Source organism: Sciurus carolinensis, chromosome 4 (genome assembly GCF_902686445.1).
Source record: "Sciurus carolinensis chromosome 4, mSciCar1.2, whole genome shotgun sequence".
NCBI classification, from domain to species: domain Eukaryota; kingdom Metazoa; phylum Chordata; class Mammalia; order Rodentia; family Sciuridae; genus Sciurus; species Sciurus carolinensis.
The window spans coordinates 20398351-20421447 of NC_062216.1; the positions used below are offsets into that span (position 1 = coordinate 20398351).

General features: G+C 36.3%; 1 protein-coding gene across 1 annotated transcript; it reads left to right on the forward strand.

The window, feature by feature from the left end:
• The first annotated feature begins 11989 nt into the window (after positions 1 to 11989).
• Positions 11990 to 22088, forward strand: Apela (apelin receptor early endogenous ligand). Its single transcript, XM_047550874.1, has 3 exons — positions 11990 to 12200; positions 13525 to 13614; positions 20255 to 22088. Exons 1-2 carry the CDS (start codon positions 12125 to 12127, stop codon positions 13611 to 13613), a joined length of 165 nt encoding a protein of 54 aa, XP_047406830.1. The 5' UTR covers positions 11990 to 12124; the 3' UTR covers position 13614; positions 20255 to 22088.
• Positions 22089 to 23097: the final 1009 nt, after the last annotated feature.

Sequence of the window (23097 nt, forward strand, 5' to 3'; positions counted from 1 at the left end):
TTTTGATGTGACTATATAAACTGCAGACTGATCCGGAGCGAGCGGGCACTACTCCACCGACAGAGTCTGTCACTATGTCCCGCTGACTAGTGACATGATAGTGCTCCCCAGCTCGAGGCTCCCGGTCACTGCATGCTGTTACTTCGATGACTGATTGCTGTTTGCTGTGAACCGAGCATCAATAAAATCTCATCTGAGGACCAACAACTGACTACGTGAGTGTTACCTTATTCCTACCTGGTTCCCGATCCAGCACAGGCCGCAAGTGTCGTGACGTGCTCCTGATACTGAGGCTGGCCTCAAACTTGCCATTCTCCTGCCAGCCTCCCGAATCACTGGGATTACAGGCAGGCACCACCCTACCCAGTCCAATTTCATTCTTAAAGGAGAATACAGGTACTCTTTCTCACTTCAGGCACTTTCTTTCTGATTAGAGTTACAATGCTAACATGTTTCACTGAGTATATAACTTTCGAAAATCATCAAAAGTAAAGAAACATGGTCTTCAAAAGATAGAGGAGATAGCCATCTCCATAGTAATTCTTTCTTGAAATTCTTTCCACCCTATTTTGGTGATATTAATTCTCCTGCATCAGATGAAAAAGATAAATGAGGGAGACTAAAACAGATCCAGAGGGGGCTGGGGAGATAGCTCAGTCGGTAGAGTGCTTGCATTGCAAGCACAAGTCCAAGAGTTTGATCCCCAGCACCCCCCCCAAAAAAAAAAAAAATACAAAAATCAGAGGAACACAGCAGAGATTCAGTAGAAAACTTAAAGAACTTAATCCTATGTCAATTTTATGTTTAAGGTGATTTTAAGGAAAATAACCCTCCACTGTCCTTTGTTAAACACAGGAGGAAACACTGATATGTTAACCACCTTCTCTGCCTCTCAAGCTCAGATGTGATTGAATGACTAGCAAAGAATTTCTTAAAAAATTAAGTTGTTTCCATGAGATAGTCATTCTAGCTCTACAACTTCTTCAAATGCTTTTAGCTTGCTATTGTTTCAGGGTGAGCTTTTACCAGGAACACTCAGGTTGTGTGGCATTTACACTTGCAAAATAGATCTTCCTTAAAGTAAACAAATAAAGAACCCCTTGAAATTCCTTCTCAACAAAGCTCTCTCTTTTTAGCTTCCCTTTGTCGTGCTTCCTTCGCTTCTCATTCTGTCTTCCCACTTTTCCCTTTTACTTCCCACTTTATTCTTTTTCTTTTCAAATGACTAGATCACCACAGACATTTTACACACACCACGTCACACTCACTGCATCTGCTGATTGACTTCTTCCAAAAAGGACACAGGGTCATCCAGAGGAGGCATCCTTTACTTTGCATGCAGAGATCTGGCAGAGTGGCTGAAATTGGTAGGAGTAACTTTCATTACAACGCTGCAGAAAATTAAGTAATTGGATCCATATGTGCTGGCTTTCGTGCTTTTAAAAAGAAATTAACTTCAACGCGTAGCTCTGATTTCAGTAAGAAAGGGTTCAAAGTAAAAGTATACACCTATGATTATTAATCTAATTTACTTCTTGGCCAGTCTTTTATAGAGATCTTATATTCATAGATTTTTGCATTTGTGTTATTGAGTAAGTGGATGTTTGAGAGTTATTTATAAGAAAATAGTAGCCTAACCTAAATAATGAAATTGCTTTAAATATGTACATACATACATACATACATACATGTCATATTTTATAACAACTGTAAATGCAATATTTCTGAAAAATAGTACTTGGGAGTTGAGTCAGAAATCCAATATAATGTGTTCATAAAACTTAAAATTTAAATAAAACTAATAAAGACACAAAATAATTTTCATCTAAATGTCAAGGGCAACACCATAAAGTTTAAAGTATGATAAGTATTGTTTTATGCCTACAGCTATGGAGAGGTAACTAGCACTAAAAATTCTGGGGTATCCCTGTCTGGTTCCAAATCCTAACTCTGTTTTTCCTAGTCCTGTAACTTTGGAAAAATATCTCCTCTCTCTGTATCTCAGTTTCCTAATTTGTTATATAGGCACATCAGAGGGTTATTAAAAGATTAAACAAGTGAATTCAAGCAAAGTTCCTACAACAATGCCTGGCATATAACAGGTAATAAAAAGATGATCTTTCACATTAAGTTTGCTTCTAACAAAAACCACTGCTATGCACAATTTTTCTATCATTAACCTGCTCTGGCCTTCAGCAAGTCACTTATTGCTTATTTTCTCTTTTGTAAAAATGAAGCAGATTGAACTTAATTTCTAACATTCCTCCTAGATATGTTTATTTCTATGACCTTTACTGGATTCTAAAAGAACATAAAGTAGTTCAAATATGGCTGTGTGTGATATAGGCTAAACAAAACTAAAGCAATTACAGTAATTGAATAACTAATTACAAACATTTGTAGTTCAAGGACCAAGTTGGGGAATACAGAGGTTAGAATAATAATAAATAATAATAAAACATGCCTTCTAGCCAGGTTAGGAGACATGACAGAACTGTATCCAACATTCTTTTAAAATAGCCTATGTTAACACACAACAAGGGTGATTAGACAAAGGGGAATGAAGGGAAGGGAGGAGGATAGGCATAGGAAAAATAGTGGAATGAATCTGACATGACTTTCCTATGTACATATATAAATACACCACAGTGAATCTCCCCATCATGTACATCCACACGACTGGGATCCTAATTAGAATAAGACATATTCATGTTTGTATAAAAATGTCAAAATATACTCTACTGTCATGTATACCTAAAAAGAATAAATAAAATAAAATTTTTAAAATAGCCTATGTTAGGGCTGGGGAGATAGTTGGTAGAGTGCTTGCCTCCCAAGCACAAGGCCCTGGGTTCAATCCCCAGCACAAAAAAAAAAAAAAAAAAAAAAAAAATAGCCTATGTTGTCATTCACTGTATAAAGGAAAGAATTGACAATTAATTATTCTTGACTAGTTACCAGGATGAAAACAGAGTGGCACTGCTAGAATATCTGGGGAAAATATTAATAGGACTGGATTCTCTGAGAAAGAAAAATGTTTTGTAGGGAGTGAAAAGAAAAAAAAGGACCAAAATTAAAAGGGTGATACTCCTGGAAATTCATCAAAGATCTTTTGTATTTTGTTAACTACACATTAATTAAAATGATACCACTCTAATATATTTGAGATATGAATGTTTTGGTATTATATTTTTCTTTCTCATAAAATGTAATGAAATCTCTGCATGTATTAAGTGCTCATTTCATGTTTATTAAATGAATTCATGAACCCTCTAAAGTTTCCAACTAAAGGAGATCAAAGTAGACCTAAAAGTTAGGGATTCATAGAACTTTGGAATCTGTCAACACAAAATCTAATGGCTTACCTTTTTTGGTGGGGTGAGCCCAAGGGTTAGAGGGGTGAGGGGTACTGGGAATGAACCAGGGGTGCTTTACCACTGAGCAACATCCCAGTACTTTTTATGTTTTTTTCTTCTTAATTTTTTATAGTTGTAGATGGACAGAATACCTTTATTTCATTTGTGTTTTGTTTTTGTTTAACCTGGTGCTAAGGATCAAACCCAGTGCCTCACATGTGCTAGGCAAGCACTCTGTCACTGAGCTACAGCCCTAGTCCTGTTTTATTTTGAGATAGGACCTTGCTAAATCACAGAGGCTGGCCTCGAACTTGCCATCCTCCTACCTCAGCCTCCTGAGTCTCTCAGATTATAGGCACGCATCACTGCACCATCTTAAATACATCACTTTCTGTTGTTGTTTTTGCCCTGCTGGGGCAAAACCCAGGGGTTTGTACATATTAGGCAAGCACTTCACCAAGAGCTATATCCTCAGCAATACGTCACTTTCTAAATGAAAAATCTGAAAAAGTAATTTGATCAAAGCCAAATGATTTTATGACAGAAGTCAAGACTAAATATTCTAGTTGCCTGGCCCTAATGGTCATTTTATTTCTTTTTTTCCTTCCTTTACTTTTTTCTTTTTTTGTACCAGGGATTGAACTCAAGGGTGCTTAACCACTAATCCACATTTATTTTTTATTTTGAGATGGTCTCACTAAATTGCTTAGGGCCTCACAAAGTTGCTGAGGCTGGCTTTGAACTTGCAATCCTCCTGCCTCAACCTCCCAAGTTTCTAGGATTACAGGTGTGTGCCACTGCACCTGGCAGGTCATGTTATTTCTATGACACCAAACAGCCTTCACTTTTGACCATGAACAAATCACCAAACCGAAGATTCAAATAATTTCTGTTCTCTAATGCTAAATTCTAGGCCCTTTAAACTCAGTAGTTCCACAAAGATTAAAATTTTCACGAGTCTCAAAACTTTAAATTTGTCCTTAAATAATTTGCAGCACAGCCAGGGTGGTGGTTCACACATATAATCCCAACAATTTGGGAGGCTGAGTCAGGATTGCAAATATGAGGTCAACCCCAGCGATTTAGTGATTCCCTAAGCAACTTAGTGAGACACTATCTCAAAATAAAAAAATAAAAAGGGCTGGGGATGTATCTCAGTGGTAAAGTACCCCTGAGTTCAATCCCTAGTACCAAAAAAAAAAAAAAAAAAATTAATAGCAATAATAATAATAATTCCAGCAAAACTAGGCTTGGTGGTGCAAGTCTATAATCCCAGGTACTCTGAAGCCTGAGGCAAAAAGATCACAAGTTCAAGGACAGCCTCAGCAACTTAGTGAGATTTCCCTACCCCATCTCAAGAGAAAAAAAAAATTTTAAGGACAGGGGATGTAACTCAGTAGTAGAGACACCTGGGTTCAATCCCCTGTACCACACACACACACACACACACACACACACACACACACACACACAAAGAGAGAGAGAGAGAGAAAAAGAAAGAATTCCAACACAGAGTTTATTAGCAGTTTTATATATATAATAATGATTGCAATAAATGATAATTGTTGCTTAGGAGTCTGTTGAGCTTATTATGAAAATTCCTGAGTCTGTTTTTAACAAAATATGCCCATAAAAAAAGTTAAAAGTAGGGGTGGAAAGAATAGACCTAAATGTGTTTCACTTATTATTTTTTAGAGAGATATATTACTAAGTGGAATCTCTTCTGTTCAGTCAAATGATTCATTTTATCTAACTTTTTCCTCTTTAGAAAAATACGTAAAGATCACCAATCTCCCTTTTAATGTACTATAATAAAGAAAGGCTTTTTCGATACTATTCGGTCAAACACTTTAGGTCAGTAGCATGGATAAGAACCATCAAAGGTAGGGGCGATCTGAATGCTCCACATATGTTGTTGCTACCTCTGTTATTTTTGTATGTAACATCGTTGAGATTCTCTTCCATCCATGACCATGTTATTTTTTCAGGTTTGCCAGACATATGAGGGTTAGGAAGACACCCATACTTTTAAAAGTGTGTGTCTTTTTTAGAATTATGGGTTCTTATGAAAATATATGTTTTGGCTCAGATATCAGCTTGATGCAGCATTTATGAGCACTAATGTTTTTTTAGCCAGCACATGTGCCCAAGAAGATCCTGGGAAAATTGTTTAGTATTAAATTAAATGCTTGACCACACTCGATATTCTAATTTTATGCATTTGATATCTCCAACATGCCTAATTCACCATTTCCTCTAAGCAGGAATAAATCCAATTTTGGTTACACAGTATTTAAAACTAATAAATTTTTATTTACTATGATTCTATCACCTACAATTTTGGATGTTAACTTTACCTTAGTGCTACTGTGGGACCCCAAAATGACAGCAGATAATTAAGGTAGTCTTAGGAAAACTAAAAGTAGGGAAGGAAAACTAAAAAGCATTGAATTGGTCTAGACCTAGAAGTGGTCAAAACGGAATTAAGAATCAAAAGAAAAATGTATACCTAGCCATCCTCACCTGTAACTCCAGCAACTCAGGAGACTGAGGCAGGAGGACTGCAAGTTCAAGACCAGCCTCAGCACTTAGCAAGACTCTGTCTCAAAAATAAAAAATAGCTGGGCCTGTGGTCCCAACAGTATGGAAGGTTGAGACAGGAGGATATCGAGTTCAAAACCAGTCTCAGCAATTTAGCCAGATCCTTAGTAACTCAGTGAGACCCTGTCTCTAAATAAAATATAAAAAGGGCATGGATATGGCTCAGTGACTACACGCCCAAGTTCAATCCCTAGTACCAAAAATTGTTTTTAAATATCTCCTAAAGCTGGTTACTGAGGAAGTGAAAGCAGGAGCCTTATAAATTCAAGGCCAGCCTAGGCAACTTAACAAGACCATGTTCCAAAAATTCTTAAAAAGTTTAAAACGAGGTGGGGTGGGTGCTAGGGATGTAAGTAGTGGGTAGAGCACTTGCCTGCAACATGCTGGATTCAGTCCCCTGAAGAGGGGGAAAAAAACCCACTCCTGATTCCCATACTCAATGAAACTGAGTATGAGTTCAATAGTTCTAAGCTCTAGTGAAGACATCAACAGGAAAAAGACAAGTCTCTCCATCCAAGGAGTTTTTATTTCTGCAGGATTCCACATGTCCTAAAGAAATTGTCTGAACAGGAGGAATGTATTATGGCCCACAAGGGAGGCATTAAGTACTACAGTGGTGAAAAGGCTATGATAACAGAGGAAATTTTTTGAATCCCCAGAACTAAATTAAAATCACTTTCAGTCAGCAGGAATTAGGAAATGCTTATAGAGGAAACCTAATGAATTTATTAGAAAATGTCATTAATTTGATAAAGATTGATGAATAAACATTAAATCAACAAGACAGGATGTTGCATGTATGTAATCAAGATTGAGGCCAACTTCAGCGATCTAGCAAGACCCTGTCTCAAAATAAAGAGGACTCAGGATGTAGCTCAGTAGTAGAACACCCCTGAGTTCAATTCCCAGTACCACAAAAATAAATAAATAAATAGATAATAAAATTCAAGAATGGAATTATGGCCAATCCTAAAACTGAACACAATGGGTTCCCAACTTGGTGAGTACAAGTCAAAAAGCACAACTAGGAGATAAAAGTAGAGATTTCTTACCTGAAGCAGGTAAGAAGAGCACTGGGCTATTTCCAAAGCAATGCTTTCTCCAAGGAATGGAAATGGGGTATTTATTCATCTTGACCTAGGAAAGCACTTTAGAGGCAGCACAATTCTAAGCATTAAGGTTATAGTTTAAAAAGGAAAGATGGCAGAAGCATTTCTGGGCATGCTCAGTTCAAATTCATAGAGCAGACTTTCAAAAAGGTTAAGACGGCAGACAGAACACTTCTGTGCATGCTCAGTTCAAAACAATCTGAGCCAAAGTTTACTTTAGGTCACCCAAAAGAATGAATCATAGTGATTTGGTGACCTTGGCTGGTCTTCCACAAATTATTCCGAAGACTCTTAGCCAAAACAAACAAAAAAGATGACTCTAAAGGTACCAGCTTCCCAGATTGACTAAGGATCTCTCCCTCCTTATATCCCTAGTACCAAGCCCAGAACACAGTAGTAAGTTTAAGGTACTCGATGAATATTTGCTGAATTTATGCCCCACCTCCCCTTTGTGAGGCACTGGAGATTGAACCCAGGGCCTCATATACGTGAACCATATGCTCTGCCATTGAGCTACATCCCCTTTCCTGTTGAACTGATCTGGAATGACTGAATTAAACACTGAAGAAGGGGCTAAAACTCAAGGAAAATTGGGACAGACAGCAGCTCTTTCCAAAGAAAAAATATACAGCATGCGCCAAACAAGAACAGAATAAAAATGAGAGCAAAGAGTAGCCTAACTTGGATATGGTGTAATGTTCATAGAAAAGATTATATTTGAAAATTTAGTGATTTTGTCCTGGGGGCATAGCTCAGTGGTTGGGTACTTCTCTAACAAGGCCCCCAGCACTGGGGGGAAAGAAAGTTTAATGATTCAATTTGAGACACACCAGCTTCAGTAGAGTGGTGAAAGCTGGTCAAGATCAAGGAGATGTCCTGTGAAAAGGTGATGAGGGAGTAGAACAATCAGGGTGGACTCTTATTTCAGACATCTGGCAAATGGAGGCTGAATACCAATGGGAAGAGAGAGAATTTTGAGTTAAACAGAATACTTTTGTAGGGAAGGGGAGAGATACAATGAAGAAAGGTCAAACAGGAAAGTGGGTAGGAAGATGAGAACTAGGAAAGGATCTCTTAGGACAAAGGAGAGCACAAGACTGAGGCCCAGGACTGAACAGACAGGCTTCACATTGACTTCGCTATTAGATATTTAATTTAATTTAAGTCATTTAATTTTCTGAGTTTGTTCTCTCATCTGTAAAGTGGATATAAAACTTGTAAAATTATAATGTGTAAATAATATCACATTGTTAAATACCTGACATAGACAGTATATCACTGTAAAATAAGTTATATTAAATTGTATATGTATATATACATACATACATACACACACATATATATATATTTACAGAATATATGTATGATTAGAATTGTATTGGTTTCCTAGGGCCGCTGTAACAAAATGTCACAAACTGAGTAGCTTCATAGTAATTTATTCTTTCACAGTTCAAGAGGTCAGAGGTCTAAAATCAAGGTGTCAGTAGGATTGATTTCCTCTGTAGATTCAGGAGGTGGATCTGTTCTGTGCCTCCCCTAACTTCTGGCACTTGTTGCCAATCCTTGGCTTTTATTCCTTTGTTTACAGCAGCATAATTTTAATTTCTACCTCTGTGCCCTGGCATTGTATAGCCCTGTGTGTCTCCTCTTTTTCTAAGGAAACCTGTCATACTGGATTTAGGATCCAACCTACTCCAGCTCAGTTTTGACTAATCACATCTGCAAAGACCCTATTTCTAAATATGGTCACATTTTTAAGTTGTAGATTGAAATGAATTTTGAAAGGACACTATTCAACCTAATATAAGAAAAATATTGCTAATATCCCTATTTTGCTCTTTTTGTTTCTTTGTTTTTGACTTTTTTGTACCAGGGATTGAACCCAAGGGTACTTTACCATTGGACTATGTCTTCAGTCCTTTTTAACTTTTCATTTTGAGACAGGGTTTCACTAAATTGCTTAGGCTGGCTTTGAACTTGCCATCCTTCTGCCTCAGCCTCCTGAGTCATCGAGATTACAGACATGGACCACCATGTCTGGCTTTCATCCCTATTTTTATAATAGCTTCAACAGATTACTTTAAAAATAGGAACCAAAACTTAGGCCTTAGAAGGGAAAATGAGAGTTGAGAGCTCAGGTCATAGAATTTGAATCCCAGCTATTCCTCTTTCCTACTTGTCAGTTTTCTCATCTGGTGAACAGGTGAATACTGCTTCTGAGCGTTTGGGGTTGGATTATATGATATATGAAACACACTTAGCATGGTACCTGGCCCAGAGGGCAGCGTTGGGCTTGCTCAATGCAGGCTGACCTGTGGTGGAAATGTGGAAGTGGAGGATACTGTTCCAAACAGAAGAGTCATCGTTTTCATATAGTTGCAGACTGAACTGTACCATTTGCAGAGCCAGCTGCATTGCCCTGACTTAACACTTTCCTGCCAAGATTTCTTCACACCCGGTTATTCAATGCTAAGATGAATGATTTACCACTATTGTTGACTCACATTCCACAGAAACACTGGATCACTTGCCATTGTCCCTCAATGTTTGTCTTTCAGTTTTTCCATCAACTCCATTTTGAGACAGGGTTTCACTAAATTGCTTAGGCTGGCTTTGAACTTGCCATCCTTCTGCCATTTTACTACTACACTTTAAAAAGTAATATTTTAAACATCATCATCTTTGAATGAATAATTTTAAATATACAAGAAAATGTCTAAAATTTCATAAGTTTAATCTATTATCTCACTAAACCTTTAAAACTCAGTAGAAAACTGAGTATTTTGCTGGTGTAGTGGAACACATGTGGAATCCCAACAACTCAGGAGGCTGAGGCAAGAAGATCCCAAGTTTGAGGTCAGCCTGGGCAACTCAGCAACTCAGCAAGAGACAAAACAAAAAAGGTATGGTGATGTAGCTCAGTGATTAAGCATCCCTGGGTTCAATTCAAAGGAAGGAAGGAAAGAAGGAAGGAAGAGAAAAGAAAACCATGTATTTTACCTCAGTTTTTAAAAATGAGGAAATGTATGTTCTGTTTGGTCACATAACTTAAATAAAACACTGTTCTATCTTTTCTTTTGGTAAGGAGGATGGAACCCAGGGGTGCTTAACCACTGAGCCACATCGCCAGCGATTTTTTACTTTTTTTTAAATTTTGAGACAGGATATTGCTAAGTTGCTGAGGGTCTTGCTAAGTTGTTGAGGCTGGCTTTGAACTTGCAATCTTCCTGCCTCAGGCATGCGCCACTGCACCTGGTGCAACACGGTTCTATCTCTAGTGGTAGAGATGTGGGATAACTGTATCTTCTATAGCACTTACATATTTTAGCCATATTCTAGGAATTCATTATTGATAATCTGGTAATGAAATAGAAAAACTGTAAGCAATATTTGCTATTGGTGGTAAGTTATTGTCTTATTTATAAAAAAGACTAGCTACTACACCTTTGAATAGAGTTAAACTTGACCTGACATATAGATTGCTAAAATCTATGTCTCCTATTAGTTTGCTTGAACTAACACTCAACTCTATTAGCTTGTTATTTCAGTGTGCTGTACTAAAAAGGTTCGGGGACTTAAAAATCTGAACAAACTCTTTGCCATTCATAAAGCCCTTTTGGATCATGTGTCCTAACTCTTGTATTCAATTGATTTTATGGAGAATGTATCCATACAGCAAAGTAGTACCCTTTAACACTGTTTCTAGTCCCCAAACAAGCAAAAATTCTCAAGATTTTTAAGACAGTGATTTTAAGACTTTCTTTATGCTATTACTTGTTATAAAATGCATGCATAACTAGGAAGACAGGGAATTTTATAAGTCAATTTGTAAAATTAAGACAAATTGCATTAATTTCAAAACTTAAGAAGCCTAAGCTTGTGTACCAACTACCTGAATCTAAAGAAGCCAAAAACAACAAAATTCTTGGCAGTTCATTCCAAGTTACATATGCTTTAGATTTGGTATTTTGGGTCTACTTGTACTTCAGAGTGTATCTACACCATCCTTTTGGTTTCCTTTATAATAAGCACAGTAATTTCCATCTATAACAGCTATATATTACATATAAGGAAACACTTAAAATAAAAAGAGGTCTTGGTGCATATGCACAAAAGACAAGACTAAACTGCTTTTGTTTCTTCTGAAGTTCACTGGGAGATGAACTAGAAAGTTCTACATTTCTAATTTCTGTGACATGATGTTAGCCTGGTATTTCACCACATATAAGTTTATAACAGAGCCCAGATTTTATGAGTTTGTGGCTTGACCGAATTTCCTTTTTAAAAATCTTGAACATTTGCAGATGAAAATAATTCCTGTTACTTTTTAAATTGCACTTTAGAAAATAAAAATATAAACACTTTGCAGATTTCAGAACATTCTAAACCCCAGAACTCTTTAATGATACAAACCCACATAAATTAAGCAATTTGGAGATTTAATATAAATAGTCACCCTTTTGTAGTAGGTTTGTTAAAGATAAAGCATTTCAGCACATGTCTGCACAAAGCATTTGGGAGTCTTAAGTTTGAGCTTCAGAATTCCTTCTGAAAAGGACAAAAGAGAGACTTCCTGTCATTTCCATTGGTTTCTGCATGTGGGACCAATATGGGCAATGCAAAGTTTAAACAGATGCAAATGGTGAGGGGAGGAGGCAGTGTCATGCCTTGTTTTACATATTTCTCCATACCCAGACTGAATTTAAGTCACTCTCCTCACAGAGTCCAGAGTAGACTTCCCACTGAAGTTACTGCATGCTTGAATGGTCTATTTCACCAATATTTGCTTATGGAAATAAAGGGGAGTGACGGGGTAGGGGGGCAGGGAGGAGGAGACGAGTGGAGGAGGGGTTTGAGGCTGAGGGAGCCTCTGACCACAGCACAGCGCACCAGTAACCTTGTCTGATGTGATCATTAACCTTTCTGGAAAATGCAGCTGGCAGTCCTCTGAGGTTTGTCATTAGAATGTGAGGAGAGCCACACAGATATTGCACAGGCTATTTACAGATTGTTTGGTTTACTTTAAGAGCTATTGCTCCACTTGCGTGTGGCAAGAAAATGAGATTTCAACAATTTTTTTGTGTGTTTTTAATTTTTATGATGAGTCTTCACCTTATCCATGGACAAAGACCAGGTAGGACTTTGATACATTTGTATGGAGTAACTTGTTTTTATGCCTGTTTATGTCTCTGGATCTGAGTGCAATTGTGTTTATATTGAAAGTCACTTTGATGTGTTCACAATAATACTTGAGGTGAATGTGTAGGATTTCTGAAGTAATGCTATCCTGTTGGTGATAGGATAGATCTGAATATTTGAAAAAGCAACTGTATTTTAAAGTGGTAAATATTTTACCATTATTTTTCTATATGCAAAGAAAATCTAAATCTAAGCTATTGTAGATAGGTTGTTCTTATAAATAAAAAGAAATGCAAATGTTGGTCTAGTCATTATAGAGGTTAATAAATCTACAATTTTTAAGTAAAATTCAAATTTCAGAGCGGTTTTACCTGAAGAGCTGTTGCTGGCTGAGGAGAGCAATGTTAACTGAGTGAACAACATGTAAAAATCATAATATGGCAAAATGCAGATGAAATCATAAAACTAGTCAATAGTTGCAATTTCTAATTATATAATTAGGTATGTCACCAAAAGAAAGCGCAGTTTGTGCTTATAGAGCCAAAAATATGCATGATCAAGATACAATATTAATTTACCTGACATCTTTTCCAAGAGTATCAGTTGTGTCGTATTTAACCAACAGAATTCAGTAGACAAAATTATTCCAATGCATTTTTACTTCAAAACCAAATACCTAAGGTTTTAAAGTACTAGTAGATAAAAAATTTAGAAAATTTAAGTTTTCTAACACAAAAACTACAAACCCAAGATTTAATAGAAAGGTGAAAATACTTACACCCAAATATATTTACTTGATATACACTTCTTCAGTTAGAACAGAAACAGTACATAACTTGTTAATTCACTTTTAGTTAATTAGAAGTTTGATCGCGTGAGGTTATTTTAAAAGATGTCCCAGGTTGTCCTTTTACATTAGTAAGAAAAAAATCCAAGTCAGCAACTTAGAAAGCAGCCTGATTCTTTCTTATTACCTACAGCAATTGCTATTCAAACCATTTCTTTTTTTCCAAAATACCAAACACTGTGGGCAATGTTCTTATACAATATTGTGATTACCTTCCTACATAAAATAAAAGATAGAGTATACAAGAAGAAATCATATGAAAGGAGGAGGATATTACTTATAAGATCTTGCTATTAACACTGTTAGGAATCTACTTTGTGTATATGCATCACATTATTTATATCATAATCACCTATGAACAAATAGCAAATAACCATAGAATAGTTGGACTGAATATATAATTTTACATTCTACAGATTATAGAAGTTGATTTTTTAAAAAGGTTCCTAATGTTTCTTTTTCCTTCCTTTAGCTAATCTGGCCCTTAGAAGAAAACTGCACAGACATAACTGTCTTCAAAGAAGATGTATGCCTCTCCATTCCAGAGTCCCCTTCCCCTGAGGTATTTGTGATAGAAAATTGTTTCACTACATTTAGTTAGCAATTAAAAAAATGCATATTTGTATTTTGTAATATATGATTACAACTTATGATGATGTAAAAGTTTCGGGAATGTGTACTAATGAATGGAAGAGTGAAATAATATGATGTTTGGGAATTACTTTTATAGTTAAAGAAGAAGATAGGTTAGAGTAAAAAAAAATCCTGATACTGTTGAACCTGAGTGATAGTTAATACTGTTGAGTATGATTGAGAATCTTCATAATTAAAAAAATCAGACATCAGGAGAATTTAATTATAAATAATAACTTTCAGGGTTTTGAAAAACACATTTTCCACTTAGAACATTTGAACATATTTACCCAATAACACTATAACAATACAGTATAGCCGCAACACTTCCAAGTTTCATATATAAAATGAGCTTAATATTAATGGCAAGGCAGTTTTCCAGCCTCACTAACTGTAGTGGTCTTGATGGTTGCATCTTTAAGAATAAATTCTGAGTGGAACTTTGCTCCTCTTTTTTAGTTTTATACTCACTAAAAGGCCAATGATTTTACTACCACCACTTTAGTAATATTACTGGCATCAATTTTCAAACACTGCCCAAGTTTAAGTCACTTCACACTAAAAACTAATTTGACGTTCTATTGTAATTATTTTAAGCTCCTTGGATCATTTATCTTCCTAAAGAAAATACCATAGAAATATCCCACAGCTGGTTAACATACATAGGCATTTGCTAAATTAGCTTATTCAACTGGTCTGTAGACTCTAGCGTTTATGGCTCTATTCATTCAGTGCAAAGAATAGTTGCTATGTCTATTGTGTAATATGTGCTTTTCAAACCTAGCAGAAGCCTTGTAGTAGTAAATTAAATGAAGTAATAAGCATTTATCAGAGGACTGAGACAAAAAGCCAAGTTATCTATGCCTTATCTGCAACAAATTACTCTTTACTATCAAAAAATGAAAAGAAGGTTTGGTGGAAGCATCCAGAAAGATACAGTAGGGGGTTGCTGAGAAGCCAATTCAGAGTGATAAAAATATGCTTTAAAAGGATTAATATGTTAAAATACCCTTTGGTGTATGTGTCAGTGTTTCCAACAGAGCTTTTCAGTCTCACCTATACAGGCTTACAAGGAGTGAAGAAGTTCCAGATTTTCCCAGCACTCCTCCGTAAATAACAAAGAGGAAAGGAGGCATTTCACAATTGCAAGAGAATTCCTGTATATACAGAGAAAGATGCCTTGCAAAATACAAACACAAGTCCTTAGTTAACCACAGATTATTTTGGCTTTCACCGCACACAACCTACCATAAAAATTGATCTACAAGTAAACAAGATAAGAGTAGTGAAATTTGAATTGTTAAGGGAAATTTTGACTTGCAAACCACAGGGAAATTTAAATACAAGCTATGTAAACCATTTAATAATAACAATCCTTCACAAAAGTTAGCTGATAGTTTTGTAGAACTGCTCAAGTTACACATCCATTTTTAGTGTTTAGGCTAGTCCTAGATCCAGCTACAGTTCTTTGAAGACTGTAAAAGTCACCTGTTGGAATCCAGTGATTATTTTAAGAGTCAGTCAATGTAAGAGAAACATTAAGATAATTTTTCAAGGTCTTGTTCAGTCAGTACTAACAAGTACTACCTTCAGATCTGACAACACACTTTTCACTGTCCTAAATACTATCTTACGTTCTATGTCTTGCAACAAAGCCACTCTGGCAAGTAGGTAAAGATATAAAGATACTATGAACCTAAGTAGTAAACTCTAAAGCAAAGCCCTTCCTTTAATTTCTCCCTGTTTTCTACATTTTGCAGATAAAAATCACATGTGGTTGATTCAGCTCGGGTTAAGTCAGACTGTAAAAAGATAAACAATTGACTTTGGAAGTTCTCCAGATTAACCCACTAGAGTGATTTAGACCTTTAGCTCATTTAATCAGAGACCTATTATTTTTACTCTGTTTGTTTTGCCTGCTTCTAGAGTCCTAGTGATCCTTAGCATGATTTCCTACCTTGTATAACTGAGTCAATTAAATAGGAGAACTACACTGCAAACAGTGCATTTTCTTGATATTTGTTCTCCATGGAAATTTTTTAGCGTTACCTTCAGCTCTAAGTGAGGAGAGCAATAGAAGGGATGTCAAGAAATGCAAGTTCACAGATTAATAAGGGAGCTACAGAATGGGAAATAAAGTAGGAACTTAAAATTCAAGTGTCTTCCCTCTGCCAACTGTAACATCTCAGTACATCAATGCCTTTATTTATAGATATGCACTCTAGATAACCACGTACCCTATTGATACTACTTTATTCAGCATTTTTTTTTTTTTTTTTTTTGTGAGGAGGGTATCAGGGATTGAACCCAGGGGCACTTTACCATTGAGCTATACTCTCAGTTCTTTTTATTTTTTATTTTGAGACAGGGTCTCACTAAGTTGCTTAGGGTCTTGCTAAATTGCTGAGGCTACATTAAACTTGTAATCCTCCTGCCTCAACCTCCAGAGTCTCTGGGATTAAAGGTGTGTAGTATAATGCACAGCCTGTTTCACTTTTTAATAACAATTGCAATGTATGTTCATGGTGTAAAGTTTATTTCTAACAGTATGAAAGAATATAAAGTCGCAAGCCCTACGCTATAGTTTATTTTCACTTCCTAGGGGTAATGGCTTTGAAAAGATATGTGGTAAAGTGACTTTTAATACACTATTTTAAATTACTTTTTCTCACCCTTGTTTTCCATTCAAAATGTGTCTCTAGTTCTCTATTTTGTATCTTATTCTTAGCTCCTTGATCAAACCTCTGCTCTGCATCCCAATTCTTTCTGTAGTTGTCCTGTGGTCTTGGCATTTCTCACTCCATTCTATCTGCTGGACTTCCTGAAGCCCAATTCTGCTGCAGCATAGAATTTCCACTTTAGTGGAACACTTCATCTCCAACATTAGCAGGGTTCTCAGGAAGAACTCTTCTACTCATTTTTTAAAAACCTCTGATATTCAACTAGCTACATTTCTTTTCCCTTACTTTTTTGTTTTTTGTTTTGGTTTTGTTTGTTTTGCAGTGCTAGGCAGGGCTCAAACAATCCAAGGCCCCACACGTGCTAGGCAAATACTGTTATACACCGAACTACACCCCCAGCTAGCTTCCTTACCACTTCCTCTTCCAATTCACAACAGGAGACAGCTCCTTTTCATGGAGAAAAGGAAGATTATGAAGCATCTGTGACCCCATAGTGCTCTCTAGTGTCCGGCCCATGATCTTCTCACAGGCAAATTTCTTGAAATAGAGGCTGTTTCTTTTCTTCCCGTTTTCAATACACACAGCTTTCCATTTCACCTTGGGAAAATTCCTATAGACTTCCTTCTGAACACAATTCAGTCCTGATCTGTTACCTTACTATAGATGGATGGTGGAATGGATTTTCCTTGGCTTCCATGACATCATGCTTCCTTTGGTTTTTCCCTGGAACAAATGACTATTCTTTTTAGGACCCATACAGGGTTCCTCCCTGGAATCATGTTAGCTGCCCTATAGGCACCTGGGGCCCAAGTCTACAGTGTATGTACAAATCTCTTCTGTGGCTTCTCTGAGACCTTTTTTTTTTTTTTTTTTAACATTTTTAAAAATTTGTCTTAGTTGTAGGTGAACACATACCTTTATTTTATTTTTATGTGGTACTGAGGATCAAACCCAGGGCCTCATGCATGCTAGGCAAGCGCTCTACCGCTAAGCCACAATCCCAGCCCCTGAAACTTTTTTTTACATCTGTTTTCTGTTCTGTTACCATACTCAGGAAGACTTTCCATGATAACTCTTTTTATGAAATGGCAATACCTTGCCTTACCCAAGATACCACATTCCCCTGGTTTGTTTTCTCCATAATACCCATTGTCATCTGACACATTTAATATATATTTACTTTGTTATTAGGTTTAATATTTGCTTCTCTTCATTACAAGGTAAGTTTCATGAGAACAGGGACTTCTGTTTGGTCCCAGCTGTGTGCCCATTGACTATATTAAATTCTCCAGAAATATTTGATGAATGGGACTGAGGGTCTAGCTCAGTGGTAGAGCATTTGCCTAGCATGTGTGAAGCCCTGCGTTTGATCCACAGTACACCCCTGCACTACACACACAAATATTTAATGAACAAACTAATTTATACATAGAAGTGAACTTTTCAATTCCTCTTGCTCAGGTATTTCTACTGGATTCTCGAAACCTATAGAAAAATTATAAAGCTACCATGTACTAAATGTTCTTTATATATGAGGCACTGTGCTATGAAACATAAATGTTACTATCACATTCAATGTAGATCTCTGAGCACAGTGATCTGTTATTCACTAATTGGCTTCCCAGTGTCATTTCTGCCTTGTAATAGTTCTGAATCTATTCCCTTTTTCATCTCTACTAGATACTATCTTAGTGCTTATCTATCCAGTATGACTTTAACATCTTAACTGCTTACTCCAGTCTCTGATTATTTGGTTTTGGAAGTTTTTTTTGTTTCTGGGTTTTTTTTGTTTGTTTGTTTGTTTTCTTTACCATCTGACCTTTCTAAACTAAATCCTCTGTCCTATATTCCCAGTGACTCAGAAGAATGAGGCAAGAGGATTCCAAGTTTAGGTCAATTTGGGCAACTTAGAATGACCCTGTCTCCAAATAAAATGAAAAGGGCTGGGGGTATAGCTCAGTGGTAGAGTACCCCTGGGTTCAATCCCCAGTACTTCAAAATAAGTAAATAAAATAAACCATAAATCCAGTCTTGTCACATCTTGATGAATATTATTAACTCCCTCCATAGACTTTCAGGATAATGAGAACTCACATAATTTGGCAAACATCACTTATAAAATGTACCTCTCCAGTCTCATCTGTCGCCTCTTTCTCTTCTCCTCCCCCTTATCAGAGAGGACAAAAACTAAGACTTTATATCATCTGGATTCAAGTTCTGGCCACAGCTCATTCTGGTGATCACTGGCAATTCACTTATCTTTTCTGTCTCCCTCTCCTCCCCAATCTGCAGAATAGAACTAGTTATAACAATAACAGGGCTGGGGAGATAGCTCAGTCGGTAGAGTGCTTGCCTTGTAAGCACAAGGCCCTGGGTTCAATCCCCAGCACCACAAAAAAACAATAACATAACATGTGTTATGTTAACAATAACAATATGTGGGCACCTAATGAGTGCTAAATAAGTAGTACCTAGAGTTCTTATTATTGTTACTCTATAATCAATCCATTCTCCAGCTCTTGCTGTTCGTCAAGCTACACTTCTGCCTACTCTTTTCTTCACTGTCATTCATCCTACAGGAAAAGTCCCTTGATTTTGATACCCTGCCAATTGTATTAAATGCCTTTTTGCTTTCAGAGCATTATTTGCATACTTTGTCAAAGTGCTTGATTCACTACATTATAATGTGTTAACTGTACTCCACTCCTGACTTCCCTACTTCTCCCTCTGTATTTTGTAAATTCCTTGAAGGCAGAGGGTGGGTTTTGTTTATTTTTGTATCTGCAGTCCAATAGAGTACCTAGAACACAGTAGACATTCCATAAAATATTCCCAAAAGGAATAAAATAAGGCCAGGTACAATGGAGCCTACCTGTAGTGCCAGCTATTAGAGAGTCTGAAGCGGGAGGTCAATTTGGGCAACATAGTGACCATGTCTTTAAAAAAGGAATAAAATGAATTTTTTTCTTATTATCTTAGCATTTAAGACTTACTGTTATCAAATCTGAATACACATTTTCAGTTTTACTTTCTAATATCACCTGCCAAGCCACATTGATTTCCTATCTCTGTTCTGGAGACCCCTTTTTTGTTAGTATTTTGTATTTGTTTTTCCAACATTTTACCACATGTTGGTAAAATGAATCCCCTCCCTTATTTTATCAAGTCCAGACTCTTCCTCTCCCCCAGGTTCTCTCAAATCTCATTTTCTTCGTAAGGACTGCCTGGCGTCAATTAAAATAATCTTCATTCTCCCAATGATTAGCTTATGAGATTTGTTGTTGTCCTGAGCTACATCCCTAGCCCTGTATTATTTTTATTTTTGAGTCTGGGTCTCCCCAAGTTGCCCAGACTGGTCTCAAAGTTGCAATTCTCCTGCCTCAATCTCCTGGGTCCTTGGGATTTTAGGTGTGTATCACCACGCCTGGCTCATCTCAAGCCTTGTTTGTTTGTTTTTTGATGTTGTTGTATTTTTGAGACTGGCAGGTTCTTATTAAATTGCTCAAATTGGCCTTAAACTTGCAATCCTACTGCCTCAGCCTCCCAAGTCACTGGTATTATAGGATGTATCACCACATCTGCCAAAACACAAAATGCAAAATATTAACAAAAATTGTTTGGATCGCTAATGGAGATCACTGAGCAAATAAAGATTATAAAGTGAAAAATAATGTAAAATGATAATTTCTTTAAAAGCTTAAATTCAGACTTTTAAAGAAACAGGAGCTATATTTATACCTAAAGGTAAGAATATATAAATGTGCTTTCAGCCCTGAAAAACAAGTAAATTTTTAGGGCTCTCTTGTATCTTAAAAATAAAATAAGCATGGATAAGGTGGTTTACTGGATGATACATATAATTATGATGTGTTCTCTCTTGTCTTCCAGATATAGAACTCTAGAGCTAATTTCACTAGGTCTACCAGAAGAGGAGGATGAAGGAGAGATCTCAACCCAAAAGAACTTCATTATGGCAATAGGGGGATTGGTTGGACTTAATCATACTAAAAGGAGTTGTACCAGAATGGGATTTTAGTTCACAGGACTGCCTTCTTCCTGGTTATTCATTTGCCTACTTAACAAAAAATCACTCATCTTTTTCTGCAATTATTCTTAATTGATTATAAAGAAAAACCTCTTTTAATGTCTTAGAACTCTATATAGGTAAAAAATGCAAGAATTTAACATTTTTTTCATATTTCTATAATTCTCCAAAGTATTTGCTTTGTATATGTTTGAGTAATTTTTACAATAAATGCTAAATCTAAAATCAATTGCATTGACTGGCTTTGCAGAATAGAAAGAAAATTATTGATTCATTAATTATTTATATTCAGAAACTAAGAAAAAAACTATAAGTTGCTACCATATTATATATTTTAGTGTTTATAAAAGTATGATTTTTATTTTATGAATAGTATCCATTTGAAGTCTAGAAGAAAGCATAACATAATTGCAGTCCATGTTGTTTTAAAAGGAAATGTTTATTTTTCAATTTTTTTTTTTCTCATAATGTAATTATAAGAAGCCAATGTTTATTTCCTTGGGTGTTCTGTTTTACAGCCTTGATCATTTTGTAGAGAGAGTTCCTTAAAAAGCCTGGCTTAGTCAACATCGAAATAGCAGTTATGCCACCAGGCACAGTGGTACATACCTATAATCCCAGCAGTTCAGGAGGCTCAGGCAGGAGAATCGTGAGTTCAAAGCCAGCTGCAGCAATTTAGTGAGGCCTGTCTCAAAATAAAAACTAAAAAGGGCTGGAGATGTGACTCAGTGGTTAAGTGCCCCTGGGTTCAATTTCCCCATACTGAAAAAAAAAAAATAGTTATGCCAATGATGCCCACAGCAAAATCTGTATCTAATAGTGAGTGTTCATCATTCTGATAAGCTTTGTTTTGATGTTGTTCAACCTGTGATAGTGAAATACACAAATAAAAAATCAGAAAAAAATTAGAAATATGATTATCCATAAAGGAAACTATTCTGTCTAGATCTGAATTGATTAGGTGTTCCCAAGAGGTTAAATATGTTATTTATTAATCTGTATTTATTGAAAGACCATTAGCTTAGCGTAACAAAGTTTTAAGTTAATTCCAGACAAGGAGTTTACAAAATCAAACTTCGACTAGAAGTTTGACTTTGTAAACATTATAGAGTAAGACAAGTTATTAAATCAGTGACGTTTATTTTGCTAAAATAGAAGTTTGGCATTTATATGTGAAAAATTTGAAATAGAAGATCTCACAATATTATGGGGTTTATCTCCCTGTCAAAGTTGATTTAAAAATGTCTTTTGGAATAAAAGATACTTAGACACTGAAATTAAATTTATATACAAAATAACGTGTCTCATTAAGTTAGATATTATTGGGGAACTCCTAAATAATTTTTTGGATAAATTATAATTCCTTTCCACAAGTGCATCTGAGTAGAAACATAAGCTATTGTCAATTATATTTATGTTTAAAACAAACTCACTTGTATTTTATGCATAAAAGATACTTTATATAATTCGAATACATCTCATCCAATAAAGCCTATATTTTTCAAGTATGAATTCTCATATTCACAGAATAGTTAAAAAACAGCCATAATAATGTAAAATAAGTAAATGGCTATAGATTTCTGCTCCTAATAATTGTTTAATAAAACACTTGGTGACTTGAGTATCTTCTTGTGTGTGTGTGTATGTGTGTCTGTGTGTGTGTGCTTACTAGTGGTTGAACCTAGGGGTACGCTACCGCTGAGCTACATCACAAACCACTTTAATTTAATTAATTAATTTACTTATTTTGATACTGGAGATTGCTAAATAGCTGCAGCTGGCCTCAAACTTACACTCCTTATGCCTCAGCCTCCCAAGACCCTGGAATTGCAGATGTGTACCACCATGCCTGGTCCTATTCAGTTATGTATTTGAGTGCTGGGGATCAAACCCACTGAACTACTTCCCCTGCCCTTTTTATTTTCTGTTTTGAGATGGGATCTCATCAAGTGCTTAGGGCCTAAATTGCATCCTGCCTCAGCCTCCCATGCCACTGGGGTTACAGACATGTGCCACTACATTCCGTTCCTTTTATTTTTTGTTAGGAGGAGGACATGGAGATTTAACCCATTAGATATTTCCCCAAGCTTTTTTAAAAATTTCTTACTTTGAGACAAGTTCTCACTAAGTTGCCGAGGCTGGCCACTGGCCTTGACCTAAGATCCTGTCTCAGTCTCCAGAGTTGCTGGTATTACAGGCATGCACCACCACACCAAGCTATTTTTTATTTTGAGACAAATTGCCAAAACTGGCCTTGAATTTTTATTTTCCTACCTTAGCATCCCAGGTGGCTAGGATTATAGGCGTATATCACCACGCCCTGCTTCCTTATCTTTTCTCAGTATAAGAAATATTCAGTCTTGGAGCTGGGCATGGTGGTGCATGCCTGAAATTCCAGTGGCTCAGGAAGCTGAGGCAGGAGGATCACAAGTTCAAAGTCAGCCTCAGCAATTTAGTGAGACCCTGTCTCTAAATAAAAGATAAAACAGGACTGAGGCAGTTTCTTTCTTTCTTTTCTTTTTTTTTTTTTTTTTTTGGTGCTGGGGATCAAACCCAGGGCCTTGTGCTTACAAGCACTCAACCCACTGAGCTATCTCTCCAGCCCTGAAGCAGTTTCTGAAAACCAAAGGCTGAATGTTCTCACTAATATGCAGATGCTAACAATAAGGGGTGGAGGGCAGGGGAG